This window comes from Chelonoidis abingdonii, chromosome 3 (genome assembly GCF_003597395.2).
Source record: "Chelonoidis abingdonii isolate Lonesome George chromosome 3, CheloAbing_2.0, whole genome shotgun sequence".
NCBI lineage: Eukaryota > Metazoa > Chordata > Testudines > Testudinidae > Chelonoidis > Chelonoidis abingdonii.
In genome coordinates this window covers 181,849,380-181,876,946 of record NC_133771.1, presented here as the reverse complement: position 1 = coordinate 181,876,946, position 27,567 = coordinate 181,849,380, and the positions used below count along the sequence as shown (strand labels likewise).

General features: G+C 39.6%; 2 protein-coding genes across 5 annotated transcripts in view; one reads left to right on the top strand and one right to left on the bottom strand.

Moving 5' to 3' along the window:
* The window catches only part of PREPL (prolyl endopeptidase like), a 28,773-nt gene extending 21,172 nt beyond the window's left edge, over nucleotides 1–7,601 (top strand). For all 4 annotated transcript variants that reach the window (XM_075064371.1, XM_075064372.1, XM_032774958.2 and 1 more), the window contains 2 exons: nucleotides 2,567–2,649; nucleotides 3,625–7,601. In XM_075064371.1, the coding sequence (XP_074920472.1) occupies nucleotides 2,567–2,649; nucleotides 3,625–3,678 (137 nt within the window). In that variant the 3' untranslated portion in view covers nucleotides 3,679–7,601. The remainder of the gene's footprint in view (nucleotides 1–2,566; nucleotides 2,650–3,624) is intronic.
* On the bottom strand, nucleotides 3,676–27,212 carry SLC3A1 (solute carrier family 3 member 1). Its single transcript, XM_032774976.2, has 10 exons — nucleotides 26,726–27,212; nucleotides 25,133–25,312; nucleotides 23,089–23,243; nucleotides 18,237–18,362; nucleotides 15,329–15,448; nucleotides 14,229–14,353; nucleotides 12,577–12,775; nucleotides 10,929–11,075; nucleotides 6,689–6,805; nucleotides 3,676–5,759 (listed from the first exon to the last, which is right to left on the bottom strand). Exons 1-10 carry the CDS (start codon nucleotides 27,159–27,161, stop codon nucleotides 5,319–5,321), a joined length of 2,046 nt encoding a protein of 681 aa, XP_032630867.1. The 5' UTR covers nucleotides 27,162–27,212; the 3' UTR covers nucleotides 3,676–5,318.
* Between the last annotated feature and the right edge of the window lie 355 nt (nucleotides 27,213–27,567).

The window sequence follows — 27,567 nt, the reverse complement described above, 5'->3', positions numbered from 1 at the left end:
CATTATGCATGTGTGTACTATACAAAGCACAATACTGAAAGGTTGGAAGCAATTCAGGGTACCTATAACCTTGAGAAATTAGTCTATCTGTATTTATTGTATGGTGTGGCAGAGCTCTGACCTTGTCCCTGGGGGTCCCACGCTTCTAGGCGGTTTATGCTAGCCTCAGTGGCTCACTACGACAGTTAGGGGGCTTATTCCTTCACCCTCTCACTTCCCTGGCCCTTCTCACATGACCAGAGTGCACCAATACCAAAACTCCAAAGGCTCAAACAATTCAATGTTTATTGGGGTGAACTTCCAGCAAGCATGATTCCAGTTTCCTTCCTTAGTGTCCCCCATTCCAGCTCTGACACCACAGATCCTTGCCTGTGTCCTCATCTCCTGTTCCCATCGCCTCCCCCCTACTTCCTGATTGACTGCAGACTATACAGGAAAACTTGAGTTCCACTTAGCTATACCTTAACCAATCATTTATTGAAATTTAACTAACCAATCCTAACATATTATAACATGGTTATTTAACCAATTATATCCCATCACTTTAATTGGTTTATACCCAACAAAAATTATACAGCAGAGAGAAACAATTACAGAACCAGACAGAGACCATACAAATAAACATACAAAACAATACAGAAGTGAGGATTTCACAACTACATCTACACAGACATAAGGGTTTTCCAGCTGTGTCTATTGATAAATGAGTTCTTGCCAGACAGGATGCTATCAAACTAAGTTTTCTTTTACGTCTTCTAGGCTCTTCCCTTTCTCTGGAGGTGATAGATCGGATCACCTTCCTAACAGCCCCAGATTGCCTTATTTCAATGTGACTAGTTTAGAATGTGAGGATGTGACCATACACTTCCCAGTTTATGGCTGGCCTCTGCTACTTAGCTGAAGAACCAGGCCTCAGACTGTCACAGTAAGAGGAGGCCATTACATAGACAGTGATTTTTTGATTTTCTATTATACCTCTATAACTGGCTAAGGTGATAAGAATACACCTAAATTCTTAAAGTATAGGCGTTTACAGACAGGCCTGAATATCTATATCCTAACACTGACCCTCCACATAGCCCTTCTCTCTCTAGGGCCAGGGTTACAGTCAACTGAGCCCTTTTCATCATAAGCCAGCAAGGAGGTTGGTGAGAGAACTCCCAAAGTCTCTGTTGTCCCTAGGGCTTATTTCAGAACAGTTTAGGCTCCTGTCCTGACAGGGGCCTGTCTTCCCTTCCCAGGTGGTTTTTCTGTAGTGGCAGGTTGCGGGGAACCCGGGCCTGCCTCTTCTCCAGGTTCCGGCCCAGGGACCCTAATGGTAACAGCTGTTGGCAGCTGACTTTTCATTGCCGGAGTTGCTACATTTCCCTGGGCCACTTCCCCACAGCTCTCCTGCTTCTCCCTTCTTCACCCTTACCTTAGGGCTCCCTTACCGATAGCTTGAGGGTGTCTTCATTAACCAGCCCATCAGCTGCACTTCGTCTCCCCTGACTCTTCTCAGCCTGAGTGGAGTGAGCTCTTTTATAGTATCAAAAGGTTGTTAATTAGTCAGGTGTTCACATTACCTTAATGGACTCACCTGACTTTTTGCAGGTTAATTGGAATCAGGTGTTCTCATTAGGCTGGAGCAGCCCCTGCTCTGGTCAGTCAGGGAACAGAAAACTGCTAATCCAGTGGCCAGTATATCTGCTTTCTACTATTTTGTTGTACTCAATTGGCCTGGGTCTATCACGATGCGTTAAGCAGCCTACTTGTAATGATATGGGTAGGGCTAAAGCTTTTAGTACTCACTCTCCAGAATCTTAAAAGGCACTCATCAATTTGGGATTCAAAATTTGCCTTAAAATAGTCAAGCTAATGGGTGCTAAATAATTATTTTTAAAAAATTAAATAAATAATCCACTTAATCATTCCATTGCTGTGAATTTTAAAGCCCTTTATTATTCAGAGCCTGCACAAACCTACTATTTCCCTGTTCATTCTGAAGTTGTAGACATGCTATTCCCAGAGATACGACATGACTGTTAACTTCTATCAACAATCTACAACTTCTGTGCTTTATCACCAGCAAAGAACTTTCTTTCAGTAACAGATGCTAAAATTATTTTTTAGTGCAACAGAATCCAACTAATCTGTACTAATGAGGGGAAGAGGCCCTCTTTCATAGTTTTAGCTCTTGAATTAGCTGTTCCTGTCAGCTGGGAGCCTAGCTGCAGGGAATAAATAAAGATGGCAGCTGCTCCTGCCTTGCTCATGAAGAAAAAAAATCCATCCTTCTGAAAAGAATGGAGAGACAATTGTGTATATATACTTCCTGAGATATGTAATCATCAGGAACCATTTAATGCAAATAGTTCATCCACCAACCTATTACGTTTGGTTTAATGTCATACAATTCAGAGGTTGGTTGGTTTGTTTGGGTTTTTTTTTTCAATTTTCTTGCTTGTAAAACTACACAAACATCTTGTCCAGGATAGTGGTAATATCACCCTCTCCACATAATACACACAGCTCCACCTTTCTGTGTTCATTCAACAGTGACCAACGTTAAATGTTTTTGTTTCAGGAAACCTGATACCTAATATCATCTTAAATGTTCAGGCAGGAGGCAGTCATTGTACTCCATTGTGGGAGGACTCATTAAATGAGGTATGATCCCTCTATTGTACATTTTTATAGTTAGGACAAAAACAAATCGATAATGAAGTGTATACTAACACTATGATGTCATTTTTGTGTATTATTTAATATACATTGGAGCTAACAAACGAGAACCACTGGCCTGGGAGTTAGAATGCTCAGCTGCTGTTCCTGGCTCCCTGTGTGTGTGACCATAGACAAGTCACTTAACCTCATTGTGCCTCAGCTTACCCATCTTTTAAATGGAGTACTTAACTACGGAACTGCTCACCAATGTTCTGAGCTTTAAGTGTTTGTAAAGTGCTTTGATACCTTTGGGTGAACAGCTCTAAATAGTGCAAAGTATTGGTACAGTAATAGCGAAAGCTTTACCCCATCCAATTGTAAAGGCTTCAAATGTTCTGTTTCATTTGCTCTCATCAGCCTTCTTGGTTGAGAAAATCACCAATGGGTTTCTGCAGCTTTAAATTTTGCAAGTTTGGTTTAAACTGTGGGCAGCAATTTGTCTTTTAGAAATTCCAGATTTTCATGGCCCCAGCTGCATCCCCTGCCAAACCATGGATGCAGCTGGGGAGGGAGATGCCGCCCCTGGCAAAAACCATGGGGCTTGGGTGCATGACCCCAACCCCTGCCAAGCCTGGGACTGGGGCTGTAGGATTTTTTTTTGTAACTCCTGAGCTTCCTACAAATAACATTATAGTTTAAGCAAATCAGCTCTGAAAGCACCTGGTGACATCTCCTTCACTGTTACTGCTGTCCCGTGCCCAATAACGTTTTCTTACTGGGAAGCTTTTCAGATCTTGGTGGCTGCTCTTTTTCTGTTTACATCTCAGATTGCTGCAGGGCGGTATTTAGTGGCACCAGTGGCTATCAGGGTGAATTATGTAAGAAGGGGCCAGAAAAAGAGTGGGAAGGTTTGACAGAAATCCAAAGATTTTTTAGGATAAGTCCTCTGATTTTTTAACTAAATTTTCATTGTTTTAGGTTACAAGCCACCTGGCTTTTCTCTACAAAGAATTTGGACTTGAGAGAGAATAACTTGAAGAAGTGGTTTATTTAACATGCACAGTTATTTCAGAATTTGTTGAAAGATTTTAAAACTGTGCACGTACACATTAGACTTCTGAAAAAGTCACATACCTGTACTGTCACATACACATATCACATACCTGTAAATTTAAAAAAACGAGCACTCATTCTCCAAAGGAACCAGCTGTAATCGATCCCTATATATGGGTCCCTGCTCCCGGTGCATAACCAGACCAGGAGCTCATAAAGGCAGAATTGTGAGAGCTACTGGCTTACATATACATACCAGGTGGTAAATTCCTTCCCTGCTGCACTGGAGGAGCAGCGTCTCCAGCCACCAGTTCCTTGTGCAAACAAAAAATATGAATGAATACAAACATCCATCCAAAATCTACAGAGGAGGGTGGATCCCTTACAAATTCAATCTTCATAGAAGAATTATGACTAAGGCTAAGATTCTACATTGGTTATTTTTAGTAAAAGTCACCAACAGATCATGGGCAATAAATAAAAATTCACAGAACCCCTGACCTGTCCATGACTTTTACTACAAATAATTGGGAGGAGGGTTAGATGAGGGGGAATGACTGACAGGCCAAGCCCCCTGCCATGGCAAGGGTTACAGCCCCTGTTCCAGAGCTGGCTGCAGCTGTGGGACAGCTGCATCTCCTGCCAAACCCTGGCAGCAGCTGGGGAGGAGGATGCAGCTCCTGGCAAAAGCCATGGGGCTTGGGTGCATGACCCCCAACCTCTGCCAAGCTTGGGACTGGGGCTGTAGGATCCTGGTTCCAGCCAGCCCCAGTTGCAGGGCAGGATGCACACTCCTGCCTCCCCATCCTGAAGCCCTAGAAGTCCCGGAGGTCTGGTAAAATCACGGAATCCATGACTACCATGACCTGCGTGACTAAATCGTAGCTTTAATTATGACATGTTCGGTAAGTAAATTTCTCTTCCAGCTGATACTAAAAACACTTGTTTGTTACATATTGACCTTGATGATCTCTCAATTTTCTCTTTCCTCTAAATGAGTTGTTTTAAAACTGACCTGATGACTTATTTGCTTCTAACTATTTCAGACAATTCATGCCCATTACACAAATAAGAAACTTGCAAAACAAGTACTATGGAATGTAAACTGCCAAGGGATTTGCAGCTAAGTTGTGGCAGTCAGATACAGCCCACAATAGGGGTACACAGTGCACAGGTACAACACTCAAGGAGGACATCCTAAGAGCTTTACATCTGAGGCACAATGCCTCTAGGAGCCCTTTAGACATATGGTTAGTGTTCTACCCTTGCACAAATACTTATCTGAATGGACCAGCCCCAGGGAGGCTTTACAGGGGAGGATCCTTACCCTTCCTGGTACCTGTTCAAATCCCTCTGGAAGCTCCTAGCCTCCATGGTTGTTGGTTAATTGGTTGCCCTTAAGGTAAGCACCTTTTGCCCTCCACTCACCACCATTGCTCACACACCAATAAAAGAGTCCAGACAATTAAGCCACATTAGTTTGTTTATGGACTGCTGTTCATTTAATACACAAACCAGCAAGTTTAAAAAGCCATTGCCACACTATTCACAGTGTTTACCTGAAATCAACACTTTCTGCCTTAAATGCATAAAACAAAATTTCCTGCATGCCCTCGTGCTTAGCAATGCATGTAGAGTATATTCAAGGCACTAGAATAACATGCTTTTTCAGCCACAAAACACTTGCCTTGGAAAGCTTCCGTAGTATGAACTGTCTTCCTTGTTTTATATTCAAGAACAATTCCTTCCCCTTTTTCAGTTTTAATTGTTTTGGTATTTACAACTTTACCAGTGTTGCTAAAATTAGTGCTTAGCCTTATGGTAGCTTCAGACGGAAGCTCAGAAACTACAGCTTTCAGGTCTATGATTGATTCCTGTCCAAAATTGAGAACCATTATAAAGACTGTGTCTAATCCATCTAATTCCCTCAGATATACAAAAACATTGCTGTCGTTCCAAATATAGCACATCCATCCCCTATGAATGGGCAGCTCATTGTTGCGAAGTAAATTTAGCTCTCGATATAGATTCAGTGTTGAGTTAGGTTGAGTCTTTTGAACCTGTTTAAAAAAAAAAGTCACATCATTACCGTAGTCATTTATTCCTCATTAAATATTGGAAATGTTACTTTGAAGTACAGAAGTGATTACCACATCTGCTAAGATTATCTTCCCATCTTTCTGATTCTACGCCCCCACTGCAAATCCTTCCACAGATTAAAGTTGAAGCTATTTGTCCTCAGCCTCTGGGGACCTTCACAACTCTGCCTCTCCATATACTTATCTGCCCTATCTCTCCCCATATTGTCCACCTTTGCCACTCCACCAATGATGATAGCCTTGTCTCCTCCTACAACTGTCTTTGCTCCTTCCATTGCACTTCATACACTTTTTGTCAACAAAGCATTCCATACCAAGGAATCAGAGCATTCAGCATCAAGGACTGGATCTTGCTCCCACTGACTTCAGTGTTGCAGAAGCAACCCCCAACGGATTAGTTTCAAGTATTTTTTCTTTGCTATTGTTCATTGTTGTAGATCAACAATACCTGTACTTGACCTACCTGGTGTAATGGCAACTGCAAAGTTTGGTCTTAGACAGATCAATATATGCAAACTTAGAAATGCATCCATCTTATTTCCCTGCTAAGTTTTTAACAAAGCCTACTTGTATTAATCTAAATTAAAATGGGGGTGAGAGGATTTCAGATTAATGTTGAAAGATTAAATGACTTAGACTAAAAAAAAAATCACTTCAGTATCACCATATTTTCCTGTTTAAATAAGGGCTGGTAAAATAGCCTTTGTTGTTGCAATAAGATTTTTTACCATTTTTCTTCCACAGATTTATTTTTTCTTAGTTTTAGTTTTAATTTAGCTAAACTGCCACATTCCACTAATCAAAACAAATTAGAGCTTCATTTAGCTGAAGCTATTTTGCTGGCATTTTTTGGTAACCCATACGACTGTGTCCTTAATTTAAATACTTACTTCGACATTTACATTTTGGTAGTCCAGATTAACAGGTAACCAGCTTATGTTACCCTCACTGAAGCCGGCATGAAGGTTGCCATTCCACTGCATGGGTGACTTCTCTGGAAAGGTCACCTAAAAAGGAGAGAGTATTGGGCACCCTTCAAAAACATCCTCGTTAATGTGCTAAAGAATGATCCAGTTAAATAATCTTTTGCTCAGGTTTCTCTCTCATGTCAAGATTATTCCATCTCACAGGAGACTTTAATTAGGTCTTAGACAGGAAATAATTAAAAATCCCACAAGTGTAGGGGGATCATAAAGAGAGAGAATCAGAAGCTATCACTGAAAGGGGGAGGAAAAACTGTGTAATGTGTTTGGCACTGGACTGGGTGCTGCAGATCTGTGTTCAGTTCCCAGCTCAGACACAGATTTTCTGTGTGACTTCTGGGAAGTTACTTAATCTGCTCTGCTTCAGTTCCCAATCTGTAAAATGGGAATAATACTTGCCTATCCTGCCCAGAAGTGGTGTGAGGATAAAAAGCTATTGATTATTAGGTGGTCAGATTCTACAGTAATCAGGGTCAGGTAAATTCTTTGACAGATAGAAATGCAGTTAGTGGATATATGGAGTGATCTGTATCCTGGAATGAGATACTGTACTAATATTTGAATAATCAAAGTTTGTATTAAATGTGAAGACTGTAAGTACCTTATTCAGTAGTATATCAGTACTTGTTAATTGTTCTAGTATGTATTATATTTTAGCTCTAATTATCTGAGAAAATTTAATCTGTCCTGATGGGTGCTTTGTAAATATATTACAGTTTTCAATATATCAGTCCTTTTGTAGAATTCCCTTCTCAAGTGAAAGATATACTCTTGGAACTCATGGTCTGCGACAGGTAAATGAAAAACATGTCAAAACTTGCTTGCAAAACATAAAATTTTAAATAATTTCTTGAGACGTTTGACAGTTGTGTTGTATGTTGCAAAACAAATCATTACATTTGATCAAAAAATGAAAAGCTAACTTTGTGAAAACTTCCAAGTTTTGTTTTGAAAAGTTCAAAATAGACTTTTTCAAAAACATTTCCTGAATGTTTTTCAATATTTTTTACAAAAATTTATTGAATGTGATTGAACACCTTATCTAAATGATCAAAAGCTCTAGCAACAGTTGCAATGATTTGATAAACTTTGTAAAATTTTAAAAACAAAATGTCACACACTCATTTCAGCAATTTCACCAAGAAAAAAAAGTGTGTGTGTAAAAAAGGCCTCTCTCAGTGAAAATTTTGACCAGTTGTACCACTTTCCTTTCTGTGGCAATATAGATACTGGGTTTCTCCTGCTCACATGTTCTGACAGGCAGGATAACCACCAGTCCCAGATGTCTATACCCTGTAATGCTCCCTCACTGTATTCAGTTGTTACTCCTGCAGGAATTCTGTGCCACACACTTTTTCCCCTGCAGAAAATAAACTTTTTCTGGAAAGTTGCTGCAGTTCTGCTTTTTGCCACAAGGGGCCACTGTGGCACTAGAACAGAGCAGCCAATCCCCTGCCAGCCTCAGCACCCAAAGGGAAGAGAGAGAGCCTGCCTTCTTCATGGTATTTGTGGGGCCACATCAGGAGACAGGGAATATGGAGATACAGACAGTGTGGACAAAGTGGGACTGCTGGGGGGACAAAGATGGGTTCATAAGGGCTACTGGGGCAGGGACTGTACGGGAGTGGAGGTTCAGGAACACATGGGGATGGGGGCATATAGGGCCACATGGGGGAAGAGGGTTGGCTGAGTGGGTCACAGACACATGGGGAGGGGGTGCAGAGATGAATGAAGGGAGGGGACTAGCTGAGGGGGTGCAGGGACACATGGAGACAGGGGCAGATGTGTCCAACTGAGTGGGAGACACTAAGGATAAGCCAGGGTCTGCATGGGGGAGGCTCCCTACCAATCCCTCTCTCCCCCCCACCAAAACCTGTTGTATACTTTTCCCACCCATACACAGCAACCCTCCAAGTTCACATCTAGACTCTTTCCCAGCAGTTACTTCCCTCTCCCTCAACTCCTCCATTATCCCTGACTCCCCAAGCATTTACACTGACTGCTTCTGAGGGGTGCAGGAAATACGGTTCTGTATTCTCATTTAAATGAATGATTACTTAGAGTTCTGTATTAGCATGCCTAATAAGGAATCTATTCATCAAAAAATTTCCTGAATCTTTGTCTGTTGTTACAGACATACTTGCTGATGGGTACTTTGAAATAAATTACCAAAATAATTGAAACTGGTATGATTATAGTGTGTTGTTTTGGTAAATAAAATTTGCAGATTTTTAAAATATTGTGTGCAGAATTTTTAATGTTTCAGTGCAGCATTCTCCCAGGAGTAAATTTTCATGGCTGCAGAAGTGTACCTCAGCAAATGACTCCTCCTTTCTCAGAGACCCTGCTCATGAGTCCTGTCTCTTATTGTTAAAGGAAACCTCTCTTTCCATCCTGTGGCCCAGGGCTCAGAACTGGATGGCCATTGAAACCCCAGAGTGAGAGGGCTGTGCCAAAGGGTGAGACCTTTCTAAGAAGTAGCTTTGTGTTTGCAGCAGACATGGCTCTGGGATCTATAATAATAAGCTCTTGAGAAGCTTTGTCAGCATATTTCTGGAAGGAAAGAGTTTTCCTGAAAAGATTTAACTTTTAGAAGGACTCATTAATCCACTTGAAGGGTCCAGGGGAAAAAGTGGGTTTGTCACTGAAACTCTTTTCCTCAACACAGAGCTCTCTTCAGCATCCAAGGCAGACTACTTTGGTGCCTAGATGTGTATTATCACTATTAGCCACGAGACTGTAAATGTGTATTTTATTCTACTACACCCTTAAACACCATATACTTCCTTCAGCCCTTCTGGGGCTGGGGGCAGTGGGCAGAGGACCTACTTTGGGAAGGCTAGTCCTACCATTGCTGTTATCCACATGCAGTCCTTATGCTCAGGTCGTCTAGGGCTGGATAACTACTAGCTCTGTGCAGGGGCACGAGGAGATGAAGCTACTCTGGTTCTCTCCCACACTTAGTTCTCTCCCATAGTGAGTGAGTAAGAAACCAAAAAAGGAGAAACATTTGCCATTCAGAATGCTCCCACTCAATGCTGTCTTTTCATTAAGATGATAATGAGAATAATCAAGTGGTTGCTCCCCTTTCACTGGGGAAAGATTATTTTAGAAACAGGACAGTGGTTGGGGATGGAATGAGAAATATATTGATATTCAGGCCTGTCTGCAAAGGCCTATACTTTAAGAAGTTAGGTGTATTCTTATCACTTATCTAGTTATAGAGCTATAAAAAAGAGAATCAAAATCACTCTCTGTATGTGTAATGGCCTTCTCTCTCTGTGACAGGCTAAGGCCTTCGGCTAAGCAGCAGAGGCAGCCATAACCTGGGAAATGTATGGTCACATCCTTACAGTCCAACTAGTCACACTGAAATAAGGTGCTATTGGGCTGTTAGGAATACAATCCTGTCCTGATATTCCTATCACCTCCAGAGAAAAGGAAGAGCCTAGAAGATGTAAAAGGAAATTTAGTTTGATAGCATCCTGTCTGGCTAGCTGGGATGTGAAATCCTCATTTCTGTATTGTTCTATCACTGTAGTCTCCACTTCCCTATTATTTGTCTGTATAATCTCTGTCTGGTTCTGTAATTGTTTCTGTCCGCTGTATAATTAATTTTGTTGGGTGTAAACTAATTAAGGTGGTGGGATATAATTGGTGAAATAACCATGTTACAACGTGTCAGGATTGGTTAGTTAAATTTCAGTAAAATGATTGGTTAAGGTATTGCTAAGCAGAACTCAAGTTTTACTATATAGTCTGCAGTCAGTCAGGAAGTAAGAGGGGGGATGGGAACAGGGAATGGGGATAGAGGAATTGGAATCAAGTTTTGCTAAAGGGGGAGTGGGAACAGGGAATGGGATCAAGGACAGCTCTGTGGTGTCAGAGCTGGGAAGGGGGACACTGAGGAAGGAAACTGGAATCATGCTTGCTGGAAGTTGACCCCAATAAACATCGAATTGTTTGCACCTTTGGACTTCGGGTATTGTTGCTCTCTGGTCATGTGAGGAGGACCAGGGAAGTGAGAGGGTGAAGGAATAAGCCCTCTAACATATGTGCTTAATTAAACAAAAGTTACTGTTTTGTTGGAAAACTCTGTGTACTCAGTGCTCCTTAGGATATTTGAATTTCTAAGTCCTTCACTCACATTTTCAGTTGCAATATTTTCCATTCCTATTTCTTCACCATAATAAGTTGTAGGTGTCCCAGGAAGAGTTAAAAGGAGCATATTTATGACCTTAGTGTATTCTTTTCCAATCCGAGATGTAATTCGAGCAGTGCTAGGGTCTCCAACCTAAACAAAAATAATTTCTTATCAAAATACAAGAATAAAGGTCCATACTAAAACTAAAAACATCCATATGACATTGGTGTAATACAAGTTCTGTTCATTTACATCAGTGTAAACATGGAGTAACTTCATTTAAACTAGTGGACTTGTTCTGCTGTCACTTATAGAGGTGTAAGTGAGGAGAATCTGGCTCTGTTCCCTTGTGAAATGATGTATGTTAAAAGCACTGGGTAGCTAGTAGCCCCAGAGGAAAAGTTTCACATCTATTTCTGTTATATTGTCCAAGCACTTATATGCTTTATGATGAGTGCTCAGTAGCATAACTGTTTTACTATTGCTTCCCTCCCGCTCCCTCCCCCAGGAGATGTTGCTCTGTACGGTATAACGGAAGCAAATCTATTCCATTATCACTGAATGCAGAATGAGATCTTATCATATTAAGTAAAAGAGGTGGGTTTTTTTAATGTAACAAAATGTTAACTATAAATCTCAGGATGCATTGATCATCACATCAATTTTATATTATCTTTTTTCTTATATTTTCAAAAGGTTTTCTACATTAAATCCTACAATGCAAACTATTAAGTTTATTTGACTTCTTTCTTTCACTTCCATATCCTCAAGGGGAAAGATTTGAGTATTTTTATATCAGTGCAATTTGCTGCCTGACAACTGAAATCTGGAAATACTACCAACAGCATGACAGACAGAAGTAAACAATGATGATATATTAGCATCCCAGCCAACAGTGTCTTCCATTCTAACACAAACACCCTCGGTTACAGTTCTCATGTCTTTCTGCTAACATTTGCTTCGCTGACCACAGTTATTTTTTCTGCTACGTAGTGCTGGTTTTGTGAGGGTAGCATTCATCCATTGTAATAGGAGCAATGGAAGCATCTCAGCACTTTGGGACTATGGTGATTCCACTACACTGGAGGTAGACGTCCAAGGAGCAGGCACACTTGGGCAGCTTGACTTGCACCACAGGCCAACATGGGGGAAAAGAGCAGCAGGGGCGGAGCCACTTTATGCACAGAATCAGAGGCCATAATCCCTTAGGTAGAAGGTGCATAGGGTCAGAGCCTCTATTCCAGTCCCAGAGCTGCAGCAGCTGACATGGAAGCAGTCTGGAGTGGTTTCAAATGTGCCTGAAGGTTTAGAGGGATTCTGTCGCCTTTCCCAAATCCCACATCATTCCTGGCACAAATCTTGTTTGGCCAAGGAAAGAGGGAGTGGAATATTATCTTGAAAGAATAAAAAAGTGTGCCTGATGATGGTGTTTAAAACTAGGCAAAAATGCTATCACACTCCTGAAAATATGCTTGGGATGGATAACCTGGACCTGCTAGAGCCATTGCTGTAGTGGGCTGAGAGAACATGGTAGATTTCACAGATACAACAGCTATAGTTATTTTGGGTTTGATCTTACAGCAATGACAGCTTTGCTGTAGGCTGTAATAGGAGTAGGAACATGCCATTTATTAAATGTCTGAACTCTTACCGCCCAGTTTGGCCATTTTCCTTTAGGCATATTCTTCATCCACAAAGATACAGTTTCAAAAATACTATTTCCTGAGAAGTTTTCCATGTTAATTAGGTAGAAGTTGAAGGGGAAATCTGATTCTTGGATAAAAGATGTTCCATAATACATCATTGTTGCTTCAATGTTTTCCTGGTTATTGGCTTCAGTTCCCATAAACCTACAAAGGAGCACACAAGTAGGTTCTTTTAAAAAAGAAAATGAAAACTCTGTTCATTCAGAGTTCATCAGAATTGCATGGAATTAGAATGGACCTTGACGTATCTAATAATTTAGCATTGTCTTTGTGACGGATTGGATCACAGAACCCCTGTTGGGAGCTGCCACCTGATGTGCCAAGACTACCTCTGCTCCAGCTTTCCCTGCCAGCTCAGGACCCCAGCACCCTTCCTTGCTGAGCCAAACACTCCTGTCTGCTCCAACAAAGACCCAGGGTCTGAATTACTTGCCCCAAAACTGCAGGTTTACCTGAAAGCAGCTCTCAGAGGTGTTCCTGTCTTAACACTCAGATGCCCAACTCCCAATGGGGTCTAAACCCAAATAAATCCGTTTTACCCTATATAAAGCTTATGCAGGGTAAACTCAAATTGTTCACCCTCTATAACACTGATAAATATGCATGGCTGTTTGCTCCCCCAGGTATTAATACATTAATACTGTGGGTCAATTAATAAGTAAAAAGTGATTTTATTAAATACAGAAAGTAGAATTTAAGTGGTTCCAAGTAGTAACAGACAGAACAAAGTAAGTCACTAAGCAAAATAAAATGCGCAAATCTATGTCTAATCAAACTGAATACAGATAATCTCACCCTCAGAGATGCTTCAGTAAGTTTTTTCCTCAGACTGGACACCTTCCAGGCCTGGGCACAATTCTTTCCCCTGGTACAGCTCTTGTTCCAGCTCAGGTGGTAGCTAGGGGATTCTTCATGATGGCTCCTCTCCTCCCTTTGTTCTGTTCCACCCCTTTATATATCTTTTGCATAAGGCGGGAATCCTTTTTCCCTCTCTGGGTTCCTACCCCCTCCTTCTCAATGGAAAGACACCAGGTTAAAGATGGATTCCAGTTCAGGTGACATGATCACATGTCACTGCAAGACTTCATTAACCACTTGCCAGCACACACACAGGAAGACTTACAGGTAAAACAGAACCATCTGAAGTCTATTGTCCTGGTTAATTGGAGTCATCAAGATTCCAAACCACCATTAATGACCCATACTTTGCATAATTACAATAGGCCCTCAGAGTTATATTTCATATTTCTAGTTTCAGATACTAGAGTGGTACATTTATACAAATAGGATGATCACACTCAGTAGATTATAAGCTTTGTAATGGTACCTTACAAGAGACCTTTTGCATGAAGCATATTCTAGTTACATTATAGACACTCATTAGCATATTTTTATAAAACCATATAGACTGCAACATCACAGTCTTTTAAAAGAATTTCCTTTTCTTTCTATATATCACATACCTATATGTCACCATTAATGGCTGGTATTCTTGCAAAAGCATCCTACCATGAACAACCTGTTTATCCACTGGTGAGATTGTGCCTTTAGCATTAGAGGGAAAATTCAATACGGCTATGCTAACAAACTGAGTTACCTGTATCGGCCAGGCTCAATGCTGAATTCATCCAGGGTGTGCCGGAAACTGCGGACGATATCATGCATGCCGACTTGCGTGGTGGTGAAGTCATGATACAGCTCAGAATATGCTGAGATGCTCTCCTTGAAGAATAATGCAACATTTTGCATTAGCCTTTCTAATGTTCATTGAATTACACTTTCAAAAGACAGTGCACCACTTCAGATAATGTTTTACTTGAGTCTGTTAGCAAACTAGGGGCATAATGATATTACCTACTCTTTTTTCCTGGTGCTGCAAAGAAGATACAAGGTAGCCCACGCTCCTGGCATTTCCTTTTCCATGCCCTGAAGCTGGCTTGACTGCAGCGCGGAGAGGGATTGCACCACTCACTGCCCCAAGCCCCTACTCCCTAGAAATGGACTTTGATGAATGAGGCCCTGATTCCGCCACCTTTACTCATGTTTTTGCTCCCTGAGGATTTCAGTGGGACTACTCACAAAATAAGATACCACTCACTGTGAGTAAAGATAGCAAGTATTATGGCCCTATGGGGAATGCAGTTATTTCCAAATATCTATCTGAAATAGTGAATCAATGAAATAATACATTAATGGCACAGTTTTGGAGCTGCATCTTCATTAGTTATTTATCTAATGCTGTGCTAGATGAGGGGCTAAATATTAGGGGAACATATCAATCTAAATGAGGAATAATCTATATAACCCAGTTTACACCAGTGATCATGACACATACAGTAGATGCTGCTGAATACCAGACTCCAGGCAGAAGCAATATAAATGAGATTCTGTAGTGACTTGCAAAGTCAACAAGATGCACATCTTTCTGTGAACTCAGTAATGTTATTGCCGCTCAGTGTTGGCATCATCTCCTGACTTTATTGGGCCCACAGCCCCACTAAAGGCAAGTTCCATAAATAATTAGTCATACATTTTTGAAGCTCATCTATACACATTTCACTGTAATTTATTGTCAATGCAAAACCTACCAGAAAAACAAAGAATGAGTCCCATTAGCATTTCAAAGGGGAAATGTATTAGTGGTACATCTCCAAAGACAATAAGGAGCAAACAAATTCAAAACAGAAAATGTGTTACCGGATTTTGGGATTTATCCACTTGAGGTTCATTTCTCAGGTGTGTTGCTTCAAGAAGAAATTTAACAGCATTGATACTAAACCCATCAATGCCTTTGCCAAGCCAAAATTTGATAATATCCTAAACATAAAATGAAGATAATTCTTGATGAGTCACCTGCTTTCCAAATATTAATTTAAATCAAATATATTGCACATAATTTATGAAATACATAACACATACTAATATAACACTATATAATATAACATTATATAACAATACATCATTTTTAAATTTAACGTTTTAGTAATGTTAAAGCTGACCATTTTAGATTGAAGCTACTGTCTATGGCTGAGTTTGTCTTATTAAACTGGAATTATTTGAATTATTTTTCAACCATAATAGACATACAGTCATGACTACCCCAAGCATTCAAGGACAGGGGACAGAAAAACCCCATACCTCATAGGAAGCCACCTTTAATCTAGTCTATCAAAGAATCTGGGCCTTATAGCAGTTTGTAAATACCTAATCAAGAAGAACAGAGTGTAAAGCAAGCTGGTTCTGCTAAACCCTATGGTTGGTGTACATTCATCAAGCCTGCAGGCAATTAGAACATATTGATACAAATGTTCATTGTTCTGGACACTGGGTTTTCTTTTACACAACACTTCCAAAATCTGTTCTCTCTTATTTAACTGATGTGAAAAGAATTCAGATTTGTTATCCAGAAAATGAAAAATGATTACCTAAGTTAAGGGTTATGGATCTATGGTTTCTTTATCAAATTCAGAGTTTAGCTATTATCAGTAAAAGTACATCATGCTTGCATGGTTATTTTACTACTATAATTTTAATGGCCCTACATTTTAACAGATGAGTCCAAAGTTTAATCCCCCTGCAGCAATCTGTGTAAATGTTACTATGTGCTAGACAATATCTTTCAACTAAGTAATAAAAATAGATTATGCACGCAGTGCTGTCATTTCTTATTATTACATACACAATATACTTGCACAAGGCAGGACTTCGATCAGAAATATGATGGAATTCAACTAGTCCATGTTAAAGATTCACTGATTTTACTAGGTCAATACATACTTCATTTTATTGAATTGCTTGTCCCTTTACAGTAATTCTGAAAACAACTATAGGTATCTATGTCAACAGCCTCTCTGGTGATTTCACGCACTGAAAGAGGTCTCATCTAAGCACTTGTGCGCATTGTAAAAACCTCTCAATTAGAACCAGCACAAAAACACTGAGGATGGTTTGGGCCATGGAGACTGAACTATCCTTATACACAGAGGTTGGTGGTGGCACATTGGCAGGGTTTTGGTAAAGCTTGACTGTTCCTGCTTCCCCTGTTTGGTTTATCCACACAGAATGTAAAAGATTTATACTTTGTCACAGAGTAGCCCTGGTCTCTTATTAAGTCACAAAGCACCAGTCTTTTGAAATAGAGCTTCATTTTAAAACACTAACCTTCTGTTTTCTTGTACCTTAAAACACTGACAGAACTAGTGGTGCTCAGAAGCACTTCTGAAATGTATTAGATTGTTCTAGTCCAGAAAAATTTTCTGCAGACACTCTGGGATGCGCAGTATTGCCAACTCCCATGATTTGAGCACCCCTAACGATTTGGGGCTATATTCTTTTAACCTTTCATGAAAACACAATGACAGGTGCCAACCCATGAATTTTCCCTTATTCAAAATAGCACCATCTATTACTGTCAGTAGGGCCAAAACCAGCAAGATGGCTGCCATTTTCCAATACTTTAACTGCACCTGAAGTCAGGCTGCTCTTAATAAAGTTGGCTGCCACCTCCCACTATTTTCAATGAGGTTAAAGCCAGGCCCAAAGGCAAAATGGCTGCCACTCTATGATTCAGGGGGCAACGGGGGCCACAGACTGTTGAGAGCAGCCCAGACACCGAGAAGTGAAGGAGGGAGTGAGGGGGATCAGGGCATTAGGGGAGCGGAAGACAAATTTGGGGGTTGCAGGTGAATGGGGTGCAGAGGACAATGACGGGGTGGGAGATGGAGAGGATAAAGTGGGAGCTCCCCCAGCCTGTGGGATGTGGGTAAGGGGAGTTCCCTCTAAGCAGCTAGGGAAGGCAATGATCTCTTGTGTGAACCCTTCACAAGCATAGTATTTTGAAAGCTTCAGGAAGAGCTGTCACAATGAAGTGAGACACTCCTCTGATTCCAAGATTTTCAGGGCTTGGCATAGCTCAGTGCAACAGCTTCGGGGCTAAAGAGACACACCTGCCCTGCCACTGAGCTCTCCCTTCACATACAGCCCTGTAGCAGAGATAACGTCCTGGGGCAGCAGGAGGGGGTTTTAGGGAAATGGTGCTGCTGATACTCAGGCACAGAAGTCCCGGGGCACGAGGCGGCAAAGACTTTTTTGCTGCTGGGTCAAGACAATTATAAGAAATACATGGTAAGCCCTGTATCTTAGAAGACAGGAGATGAATGCAGTTTGCATCTGAGCAGCCAAGGAGAGGTGTACATTTGTGTAAGCCTCACACACAGAAACTAGATCCTCGATATTATATGATTAATCCTTTTAAAAGTATAAAATAATAATGGTCAGAACACTGCAAACTACAGGCCGTGGTACTGCAATGTATGGGACTCTCTCAGTGGGATGCTGCCTCTTTTTTTTTTTAATTAGCAGGAGACTCTTCAAAGATAAGACTCTGATACTTGAAGCATTACAATAAATGGTTTAAATTTTGCCTAAGCAGGTATGTATGTGTTGACTCTTCATTGTCTGTATTGTTTGCATAGACACTAATCCTTGAATTACTTCCCACTGGATTGTCAACTATATAAAGAAATTACATTCTAAAAATTAAAACAAATATAAAACCCAACTGTTTCCTTGCTACTGGAGTAGCAGCAGTGGATTATATACTTACATGGATTTCTTCTTGCACAGCGGAGTTGTGGAAATTTAAATCTGGTTGTTCTTTCCCAAACTGGTGAAAATAACATTGCTTTCTCACTTCATCATATTGCCAACTGGAATTCCCATAAACACTCACCTATCACATAAGAAAATGATGATTATTAATTACTTAATAAAGGATGAGCATTTGCACAGCACTGTAATTTACACAGTGCTTCACAAGCATATAGAAAGGCATGCATCACTTTGTATATAGTATTCATTTACTATCCATAACAGTTAGTTGGCCTGAAACTGATTAGCCTTATTTTCATTGTCCAAAGGAGAGAAATGCAAAAGTAAATATAGAATATAACTATTTAAAACCCAATTTACTGAACATATATGGCTCTTACATGAAAAACATTGAAGTCAATGAGAGCTGCATGTACTCAGTGCATCTTCAAATTATGATGACTAAAAAAAGGAATTAAACATTACTCAGCCTACTCTATTTTTAACTTATTTTTTCATTAATAAAGGTCAACAGAAAATACCCTCATTTAAATGAGATATTTTTTCCTTAACATTAACCTAATAAATTCACATTTACATACAAGTGTAAATCTCATCCACAACTATAAAACAATTTCCATATATTTCACCTACTACTACTACAAACTTATTTAACCTGCAGAGACATGACCAGCTGCTCTATATGGTCCTTCATATGCAAATCATCTACCCTAGTACACTTCTGCCTATGACCTGGTATTTATCACCTTTAATAGACCTATTTGTGTTTGGTCAATCTCATATTATACATTTATTTGCTCAAATTCCAAAATTGCTCACCAAACAGCATAAAATCTGCTTGACGATTTCCCAAGCCTAGTATATTTTGTACAAGCAATATAGGTGCTTCTAAGAATTTCAACAGTAATGAAAAGGACTATTAATAAAATACTAAGGCTGTCAAGCAATTAAAACAATTTAATTTGTTAATTACATTGCTTAAAGAATTGCTTTGTTAAACAATTAGAGTGCCATTTATTTAAACATCTGTGGCTGTTTTGTACATTTTCAAATATATTGATTTCAATTACAACACAGAATACAAAGTGTACAGTGCTCTCTTTATATTAATTTTTTTACAAGCATTTGCACTGTAAAAAACAAAAGAAATAGTATTTTTCAGTTTACCTCATACAAGTACTGTAGTGCAGTGTCTTTGTTGTGAAAGTGCAGCTTACAAATATAGATTTTTTTTGGTTCCATAACTGCGCTCAAAAATGAAACAATGAAAAACATCAGAGCCTGCAAGTCCACTCATTGTTCAGTCAATCGCTCAGACAAACAAGTTTGTTTACATTTGCAGTAGATAATGCTGCCTGCTTCTTGTTTACTATGTCACCTGAAAGTGAGAACATGCATTCTCATGGCATTGTTGTAGCTGGCATTGCAAAATATTTACATGCCAGATTCACTAAAGATTCATATGTCCCTTCATGCTTCAACCATTATTCCAGGGGACATGCATCCATGCTGATGACGTGTTCTGCTTGATAACAATCCAAAGCAGTGCTGACCGACGCATGTTCATGTTCATTATCTGAGTCAGATGCCACCAGAAGATTTTCATTTTTGGTGGTTAGGGTCCTGTAGTATCTGCATTGGAGTGTTGCTCTTTTAAGACTTCTGAAGGCATATTTCACACATCATCCCTCTCAGGTTTTGGAAGGCACTTCAGATTCTTACAGTTGGGTCAAGTGCTGTAGCTTTCTTTAGAAATCTCACATTGGTACCATCTTTGCGTTTTATGAAATCTGCAGTGAAAGTATTCTTAAAATGAACAATATGTACTGGGTCATCATCCAAGACTGCTATAACATGAAATATATGGCAGAATGCAGGTAAACAGAGCAGAGGATATAACAATTCTCCCCTAAAGAGTTCAGTCACAAATTTAATTAACGCATTATTATTTTAACAAGCATCATCAGCACGGAAGCATGTCCTCTGTAATGGTGGCTGAAGCACGAAGGGGTATATGAATGTTTAGCATATTTGGCATGTAGATATCTGGCAATGTTGGCTACAAAAGCACCATGTAAATGCCTGTTCTCACATTCTGGTGACAATGTAAACAAGAAAAGGGCAGCATTATCTCCTGCAAATGTAAACAAACTTGTTTGTCTTAGAGAATCCTGTGGCACCTTATAGACTAACAGACATTTTGGATCATGAGCTTTCGTGGGTGAATACCCACTTCATCAGATGAATGACTGACGAAGTGGGTATTCACCCACGAAAGCTCATGATCCAAAAAGTCTGTTCGTCTATAAGGTGCCACAGGATTCTCTGCTGCTTTTACAGATTCAGACTAACATGGCTACCCCTCTGATACTTGTTTGTCTTAGTGATTAGCTGAACAAGAAGTAGGACTGAGTAGACTTGTAGTCTCTAAAGTTTTACATTGTTCTGTTTTTGAATGCAGTTATGTAACAAAAAAAATCTACCTTTGAAAGTTGTACTTTCATGACAAAGAGATTGCACTACAGTACTTGTATGAGGTGAACTGAAAAAATATTATTTCTTTTGTTTATAATTTTTACAGTGCAAATATTTGTAATAAAAATAATATATACTTTGATTTCAATTTCAACACAGAATACAATATATATATATGCAAATGTAGAAAAACATTCAAAAGATCTGATACATTCCAATTGGTATTCTATTGTTTAACACTGCAATAAAAACTGCAATTAATCATGAATAATTTTTAATCACAATTAATTTTTTTTATTTAATCGCGTGAGTTAACTGCAATTAATTGACAGGCCTATAAAATACATGATGAGCTTGCAATGTGTTGAGCTGGACTTTTCTTCCTATTAGTCTGTGAGAAAAAGATATGGAGAGAAATGGTAAGCTTTTTTTGCCCCACTAAGTTTTAAAGGGAGATTGTACAGTTAAACTTCATACCTTTTTTAAAAAAAAGCCTTATTTATTATTATTGTTGGTAATAAGCAGCTGTTACATTACTGTTACTAATAACTACTTAGAAAATGAACTCTGAAAATAATTGTAAAAAGTATACTAGATTCTAAATAATTATGTTTCTTGTTTGCTTTTTACATTTCTCTCAGGTTAGACAATGAAAATAAGCTAGTCGGTTTCACTTTTTCTTTACAGTCAATTTCATTTTCAGATCTCATAAACCAGCTGGTATGCCCATGCTATAAATACTCACGGGAAGGATTCATGTTTTTTAAAATCAGGTTTTACTTGAGAATTTTCTTTAATTTTATGGGAGCATTTCTAGTTGACATATATTTTGTGAAACTTGTTTCTACAAAGCCTCAACTGACATAACAGCCTCTTTTGAAATATCAGCAACAATGAATATTTGAGAATAATAAAGTCATCTGCTGTACGTGAGTTAGATTTGAGACAATATTCAAGATATTTCTCAAAACTGTTGCTGTGTTACTAAGTTAAAAATAATTATGGTCAATATGTTAATTCGCTGGTTTCTAGCTCATGTATTTAGAAGATGCAAGTTCTTATTATAGAATAAATGGTTGGATTTCCAATTAAAACATGGAAAATAAGTAGATAAGTCATTTTCCAGCATCTTGGCCTGCTACGAAGGCTAGGAAAGGAAAGCAATAATCCAACAACATGCTAGTTTGTTTTTCTGACCTCATAGTTGGTATGCATAAAGGACAACTGGTAAGAAGCTCCCCAAATGGAATGTCCATATACTAGGGCTGTCAAATGATTAAAAGAAATAACCATGATTAATCATGAGATTTAAAAAAGTCATGATTTAATGGTAGTTCTAATCACACTGTTAAACAATAATAGAATACCAATTTATGATAAATATTTTCTACGTAGTCAAATATATAGATTTCAATTACAACACATAATACAAGATGTAAAGTGCTCACTTTATATTATTATTTTTAATACAAATATTTTCACTGTAAAAAAGATAAATCGAAGCATGAAGGGGCATACAAATGTTTAGCATATCTGGTACGTAAATACCTTGTAATGCCAGCTACAACACTGCCATATGAATACTTGTTCTCACTTTCAGATGACATTGTAAATAAGCAGGCAGCATTACCTCCCATAAATGTAAACAAATTTGTTTGTCTTAGCAAGTGGCTGAACAAGAAGTAGGACTGAGTAGACTTGTAGGCTCTAAAGTTTTACATTGTTTGATTTTTGAGTGCAGTTATGTGGAAAAAATAATTCTACATTTGTAAGTTGCACTGTCACTATAAAGATTGCACTACAGTACTTGTATGAGGTGATTGAAAAATACCATTTATAAAATCTTTTACACAGTGTAAGTATTTAATCAAAATAAAATAAATTGAGCACTGTACACTTTGTATTCTGTGTTGTAATTGGAATCAATATATTTGATAATGTAGAAACACATCCAAAATTTATCATAAATTTAAATTGGTATTCTATTATTAACACAGTGATTAAAACTGTGATTTTAAAAATCTAGTTAATTTTTTTTATGTTAATCACTTGAGTTAAGTGTGATTAATTGGCAGCCCTACCATATATCAAAATATGTTAGATACAAAATTAAAGGAGAGGAACAGAAATCAAAACAGATTAAAACCAAATGAAATCAAAGAAAAGCAATCCTGCCTCACTGTGTTATTCTTGTATCTTCATTTACATTGTTCAGATGAACTCAATTACGAGCAGAAGTTACAAATGAAACAAAATATTTGAATTTACATGCTGTGCAAGCAGCCACCACACAATGGTTTCATATTCACTACATTGCTGTGATTTTCCTGTTCATTTTGTGATTTGAAGGTGACCCCAAACCTTGTATTTACCCAGTTGTTGGGAGGAGTGATTGTCCCCTCAGTGTGTGCACAATCATGCCAGATGTAGTAATCCGCATACTTCCCAGTCCGATTGCGACTCAGCTGAAACCAACTGTGTTTGTCACTTGTGTGATTTGGTATTAAATCCATTATCACCTTTAAACCTTACAAATCAAATGTGGGAAAGATTAAATCAAAACAAAACATCCCAAGTCACAAAATTTACAGTATTAACATAGAAGCCAAAATAACGCTGATGGCTTTACAGACATACAGTTAAGAGAGGCCTCTGTCCTCAAGGGCTTAGAATCTAAGGCCTGGTCTACACAGAAAAGTTTTGCCAGCATAGCTGTCTGTTAAGAGGGGGAGTGGAAAATTCATATCACTGATCACTGTGTCAGCAAAAGCCCTAGTTTAGATGCTGTTATACCAAAATGTTATGCAAAAAGTCCTTTTTTTCAGTGTAGATCATTTAATTTGGGGAACTGGTATAACCTATACTGGTGAAACCCTTTAGAGTCTAGACAAACACTCAGGCCCCATCCGACAGTCACTTATGTAGCTCTAACTTAGTGCACAAGAGCAGTCCCTTTGCAGTCAATGGGACCACTCACCTGTATGAAGTTAAGTGCTTGTATAAATGTTTGTGGGACTGGGGTCTAAACAGACAGACAAAGGAGGTCATGCTAGTGAAAGAACCCAAGTTTTCCCAATCTTCTTAATTTAATTTTATTTTCTAACTCCAGCAAGAACATTATTGCTTATGGATGCAAAGACAGAAGTGACAGCATCTCAGACTTCAGCCATCAGAAGATTACTGCAGGGACTAATAAATACAACCTATCAAAAAGAGAACAGGGCCGGTCCCCCAACATAGAACGTGAAAGGAGTTTCATTCCAAAACACCAGTAGCCATCCTGAGAGCTGTGGGGATTTTAGAGGATCTACAGAGTCCATATGCTACAGTACTGGCTTCCCTCTCCCAATGCCTATCTCCCATCCATGTTGCATAGGCCAAGTTCCATGAAGCCCCAATGGAGAGGCTTCTGCAAGATTGATAGAAAGGGTTGCGATGCTGCAGTCAATACTCATCTCTTCAGAACTAGGCTTGCCAGGTAACCAGTTTTTGACCGGAACAAGAGGTTGAAAAGGGACTCTGGTGTCTCCGATCAGTACCGCTGACCGGGTCGCTAAAAGTCCAGTTGGCGGTGCAGGCATGCTCCCTACCTGGCTTCATGAGGCTCCCGGAAGTGGCGATGTGTCCCTCCAGCTCCTAGGCATAGGGATGACCAGAGTCTCCATGTGCTGCCCCAACCCAAGCGCTGGCTTCACAGCTCCCATTGGCTGGAAACCACAGGCAATGGGAGCTGCAGGGGAAGCACCTACATGTGAGGGTGGCACCTGCATGCGGGAGTGGCACGCAGAGCTGGAGGGACATTCCAGCCTTCCCAGAAACCACCTGAGGTAAGCACTGCCCAGAGCCCACACTCCTCACCTTCATATCCCCCAAACCCCTGCCCCACCCAAGCCTCCTCCCACACACAAACTCCCTCCCAGAGCCCACACTCTCTCCAGCACCCTAACCCTCTGCCCAACCTGTAGTCCCCTCCTGCACTCCAACCCTCTGCCCCAGCCCTGAGCCTCCTTCTGCTCCCCAAACCTCTCATTTCTGGCTCCACCCTGGAACCAGAAACCCCAGACAGAGCCCTCACCCCCCCTGCACCCAAACCCCCTGTGAATAAGGACTGGAGAGAGCAAGCGACGGAGGCAGGGGGGATGGAGGGCGGGGCCTCAAGAAAGGGGCAGAGCTCAGGAAAGTGGGAGAGGACGAGGGGCAAGAGTGTCTGGTTTTCTGCCATTAGAAAATTGGTAACCCTATTCAGAATCCCCATTCGATGTGCCAGGTTCTGAACCCCTTTGCCTATGGAAGCCACACAAATCGAAACACAAAACAACAAAATGTGAAGTAAAAAAAAGAAAAGTACATCTACATTCCATGTGTGAGTAGTGCATTTTTTTTTTTATTTTTTTTTTGGTCATAGCTCAAGTTTACCTTTGTCATGTATTGCTGCAATCAGGTTTTCAAAATCCCTCATCGTTCCAAACATAGGATCAACATCCCGGAAGTCTTCAACTCCATACCCAAAGTCTTTTAAGGGTGATTTATAAACAGAAGTAATCCAGATCGTTTTTATATTTAAATACATGATATGCTCCAGTTTTTCTTGGATACCTGTAAATAAAGGAAAAAGTCTGTTTTGCAAGGACAAAAACAATGTGTTTGTGTCAAAATTATTATTTCTGTTGAAATGAAGTTTCCCTCATCTGGAAGATGTACAAAGGTCCATGGGCGGAGATCTCTTTTCCTTTCATTATGGCTAGAGGTAGCAGAATCCTAAAGCTTTTGTGGTGCAGTATTGGATCACAGTATGTTAAAAGGTTGAGGGCAACTAAAGGTCTTTATTATATAATGAGCAACTGAAAGATTAATCACAAAAAACCGAGCAAAGATGCTAATTCAAGCAACATTTACACCCTGGCTTACAGCTTTTACTCTTTCATTCATTAAATGTAACATTCAATTCTGGAATATTGAGATGAATGAATTCTAATAAAATGGTTGAATTATTTATTTTCATTGACAAGGAATGTGTGTTAACCCTCACAACCACCCTGAGAAGCAGGTAAGTGCAATTTAAATGAAAAAGCCCTAGGCTTCACCTCCAATTAGATAGAAGACGTTCTCTTTTAACCTATTATCAGAGGGGTAGGCATGTTAGTCTGTATCCACAAAAACAATGAGGAGTCCGCTGGCACCTTGAAGACTAGCAGATTTATTTGGGCATAAGCTTTCGTGAGTAAAAACCCCACTTCTTCTTTTTACCTGTACTTTTTCTCTACTGCTCGTTCTAATACTCTCTCCAGTCCCTAATCATTCCAGTCTCCCTCCTCTTAAATCAAAACTAATATACGTTCATGGCATGTCACAAATATTATCCACCTATAGAAACACACTCTCGTTCACTTCCTGATAGAAGATATGACGTTCTAGTACATTTTGTATATATATATAGTTTATTTTTTTTGTCTTTTCCTATCCATTTTTTGTAGTAAAATCTGTGAGTCAACTGAGTTCTTAATATTTGGCACCATCTATATAGTGTATCAGATACACATTTTCATTTTTTAATTGTTTCTTTCCCCCTAAGATTTTTTATGGAGCAAAATCCAAAATGGCAATTAACTGACTGTCTAATAACATATTGGATTCCAAACACTCCCCAAATTTTGGTGGGAAATTCTAATCCAGATTACAATTTTGCAGCTGTTCTCTCTCTTTTTCTCTCTAATGGGCCAAATCAAAACTCCAGATCTGAACAGTGGCATACTTTGGGGAGGTTTTAACTTTGATAAAGATTTAGACTCAGCAACTTGAGCCCTTCCTGATTAGATGGTTAATGATAATCACAATTTTGGCTGCCTGTGGTTATTAGCTAACTTGTGATCCCATCTGTCTCTAATCTGGTGGCTGCCTCTACTGTTAATACACTTTTTAGGGAATGAGAGATTGTGGTAACAGAAATATATAACACATACAGCTTCATGCTACCAAGGACTGAACGTCACAAAAATGTAGAGCACCTACCTTTCAGATCACCATTCCCATCCTTGTTGGTGTCCTTAAATGAACGTGGGTAGATCTGATAAATGGGACTACCTTGCCACCAGTCCAGGCACTTTGGTGACACGGCAACAATTGCAATTGTAGCACCAACAAGCACTGGTGCAGATGCAATTATGAGCCAGAAGAGGATCTCTCTGGTGACTCTGTACCGTGTCTGACCTGAGAATTTAAGCAAGACTTCCTTAGGCATTCCTGCAAAGGGCTTCAAAACTTCACAGTCCTGGTTCTGCACAGCTGCTGAGTTGATGCCAACACTGCATATTTCTGGTATCTCCTCTTGGCTGCTGGCATTGCATTCCTTTTCATTAAGCGCCTCATTTTGAACAAATCCTTTGTTTTCTATACCTCCTTTCTCACTCAGCTCAACAGAGAAGCTCTTACTTTCCTCCTCAGCCATTTTTAGTCAGAACATCTTGTCCTTATGAGAAGTCTTGCTGATGCTAGGATAGGTGGCAACATACCTTTGTTCAGTGAAACGGGAAGCAAGGTAATTAGCCTGTGGTTTATAAATAAACCTGACTGACCCGTCAAAGTACAATGAGGATGAAAAGGACAAAGTCCTCCTATTCTTTTGCATAATAGATGTCTTCAGCTAAATGGCAAACTGTTGCAAAGAAGCATGGCCATAACCTAGTGCTATTAGGATTCAACTTTATTTCTTACGCTAACTGATCAAAGTTATGTCTTCAGTTGATCCTGCTCCTGCTAGCCAAGCTAGACTTTTATTGCCTGTTGCAACCATGAAAAGAAGAGGCCTTGCCTGGCCCGACATTTGTTTAGCAAGTCCCTTATCTATTGAGTGA

Excerpts from the sequence above, each read along its gene's own strand:
- SLC3A1 (XM_032774976.2), bottom strand. The coding sequence starts at position 27,161 with ATGGCTGAGGAGGAAAGTAAGAGCTTCTCTGTTGAGCTGAGTGAGAAA. Across the intron at positions 25,313-26,725 it reads TGGGAATGGTGATCTGAAAG|GTATCCAAGAAAAACTGGAG; the intron begins GTAGGTGCTCTA and ends CTTTATTTACAG. Across the intron at positions 6,806-10,928 it reads AAAATATTGCAACTGAAAAT|GTGACCTTTCCAGAGAAGTC; the intron begins GTGAGTGAAGGA and ends TCTCCTTTTTAG.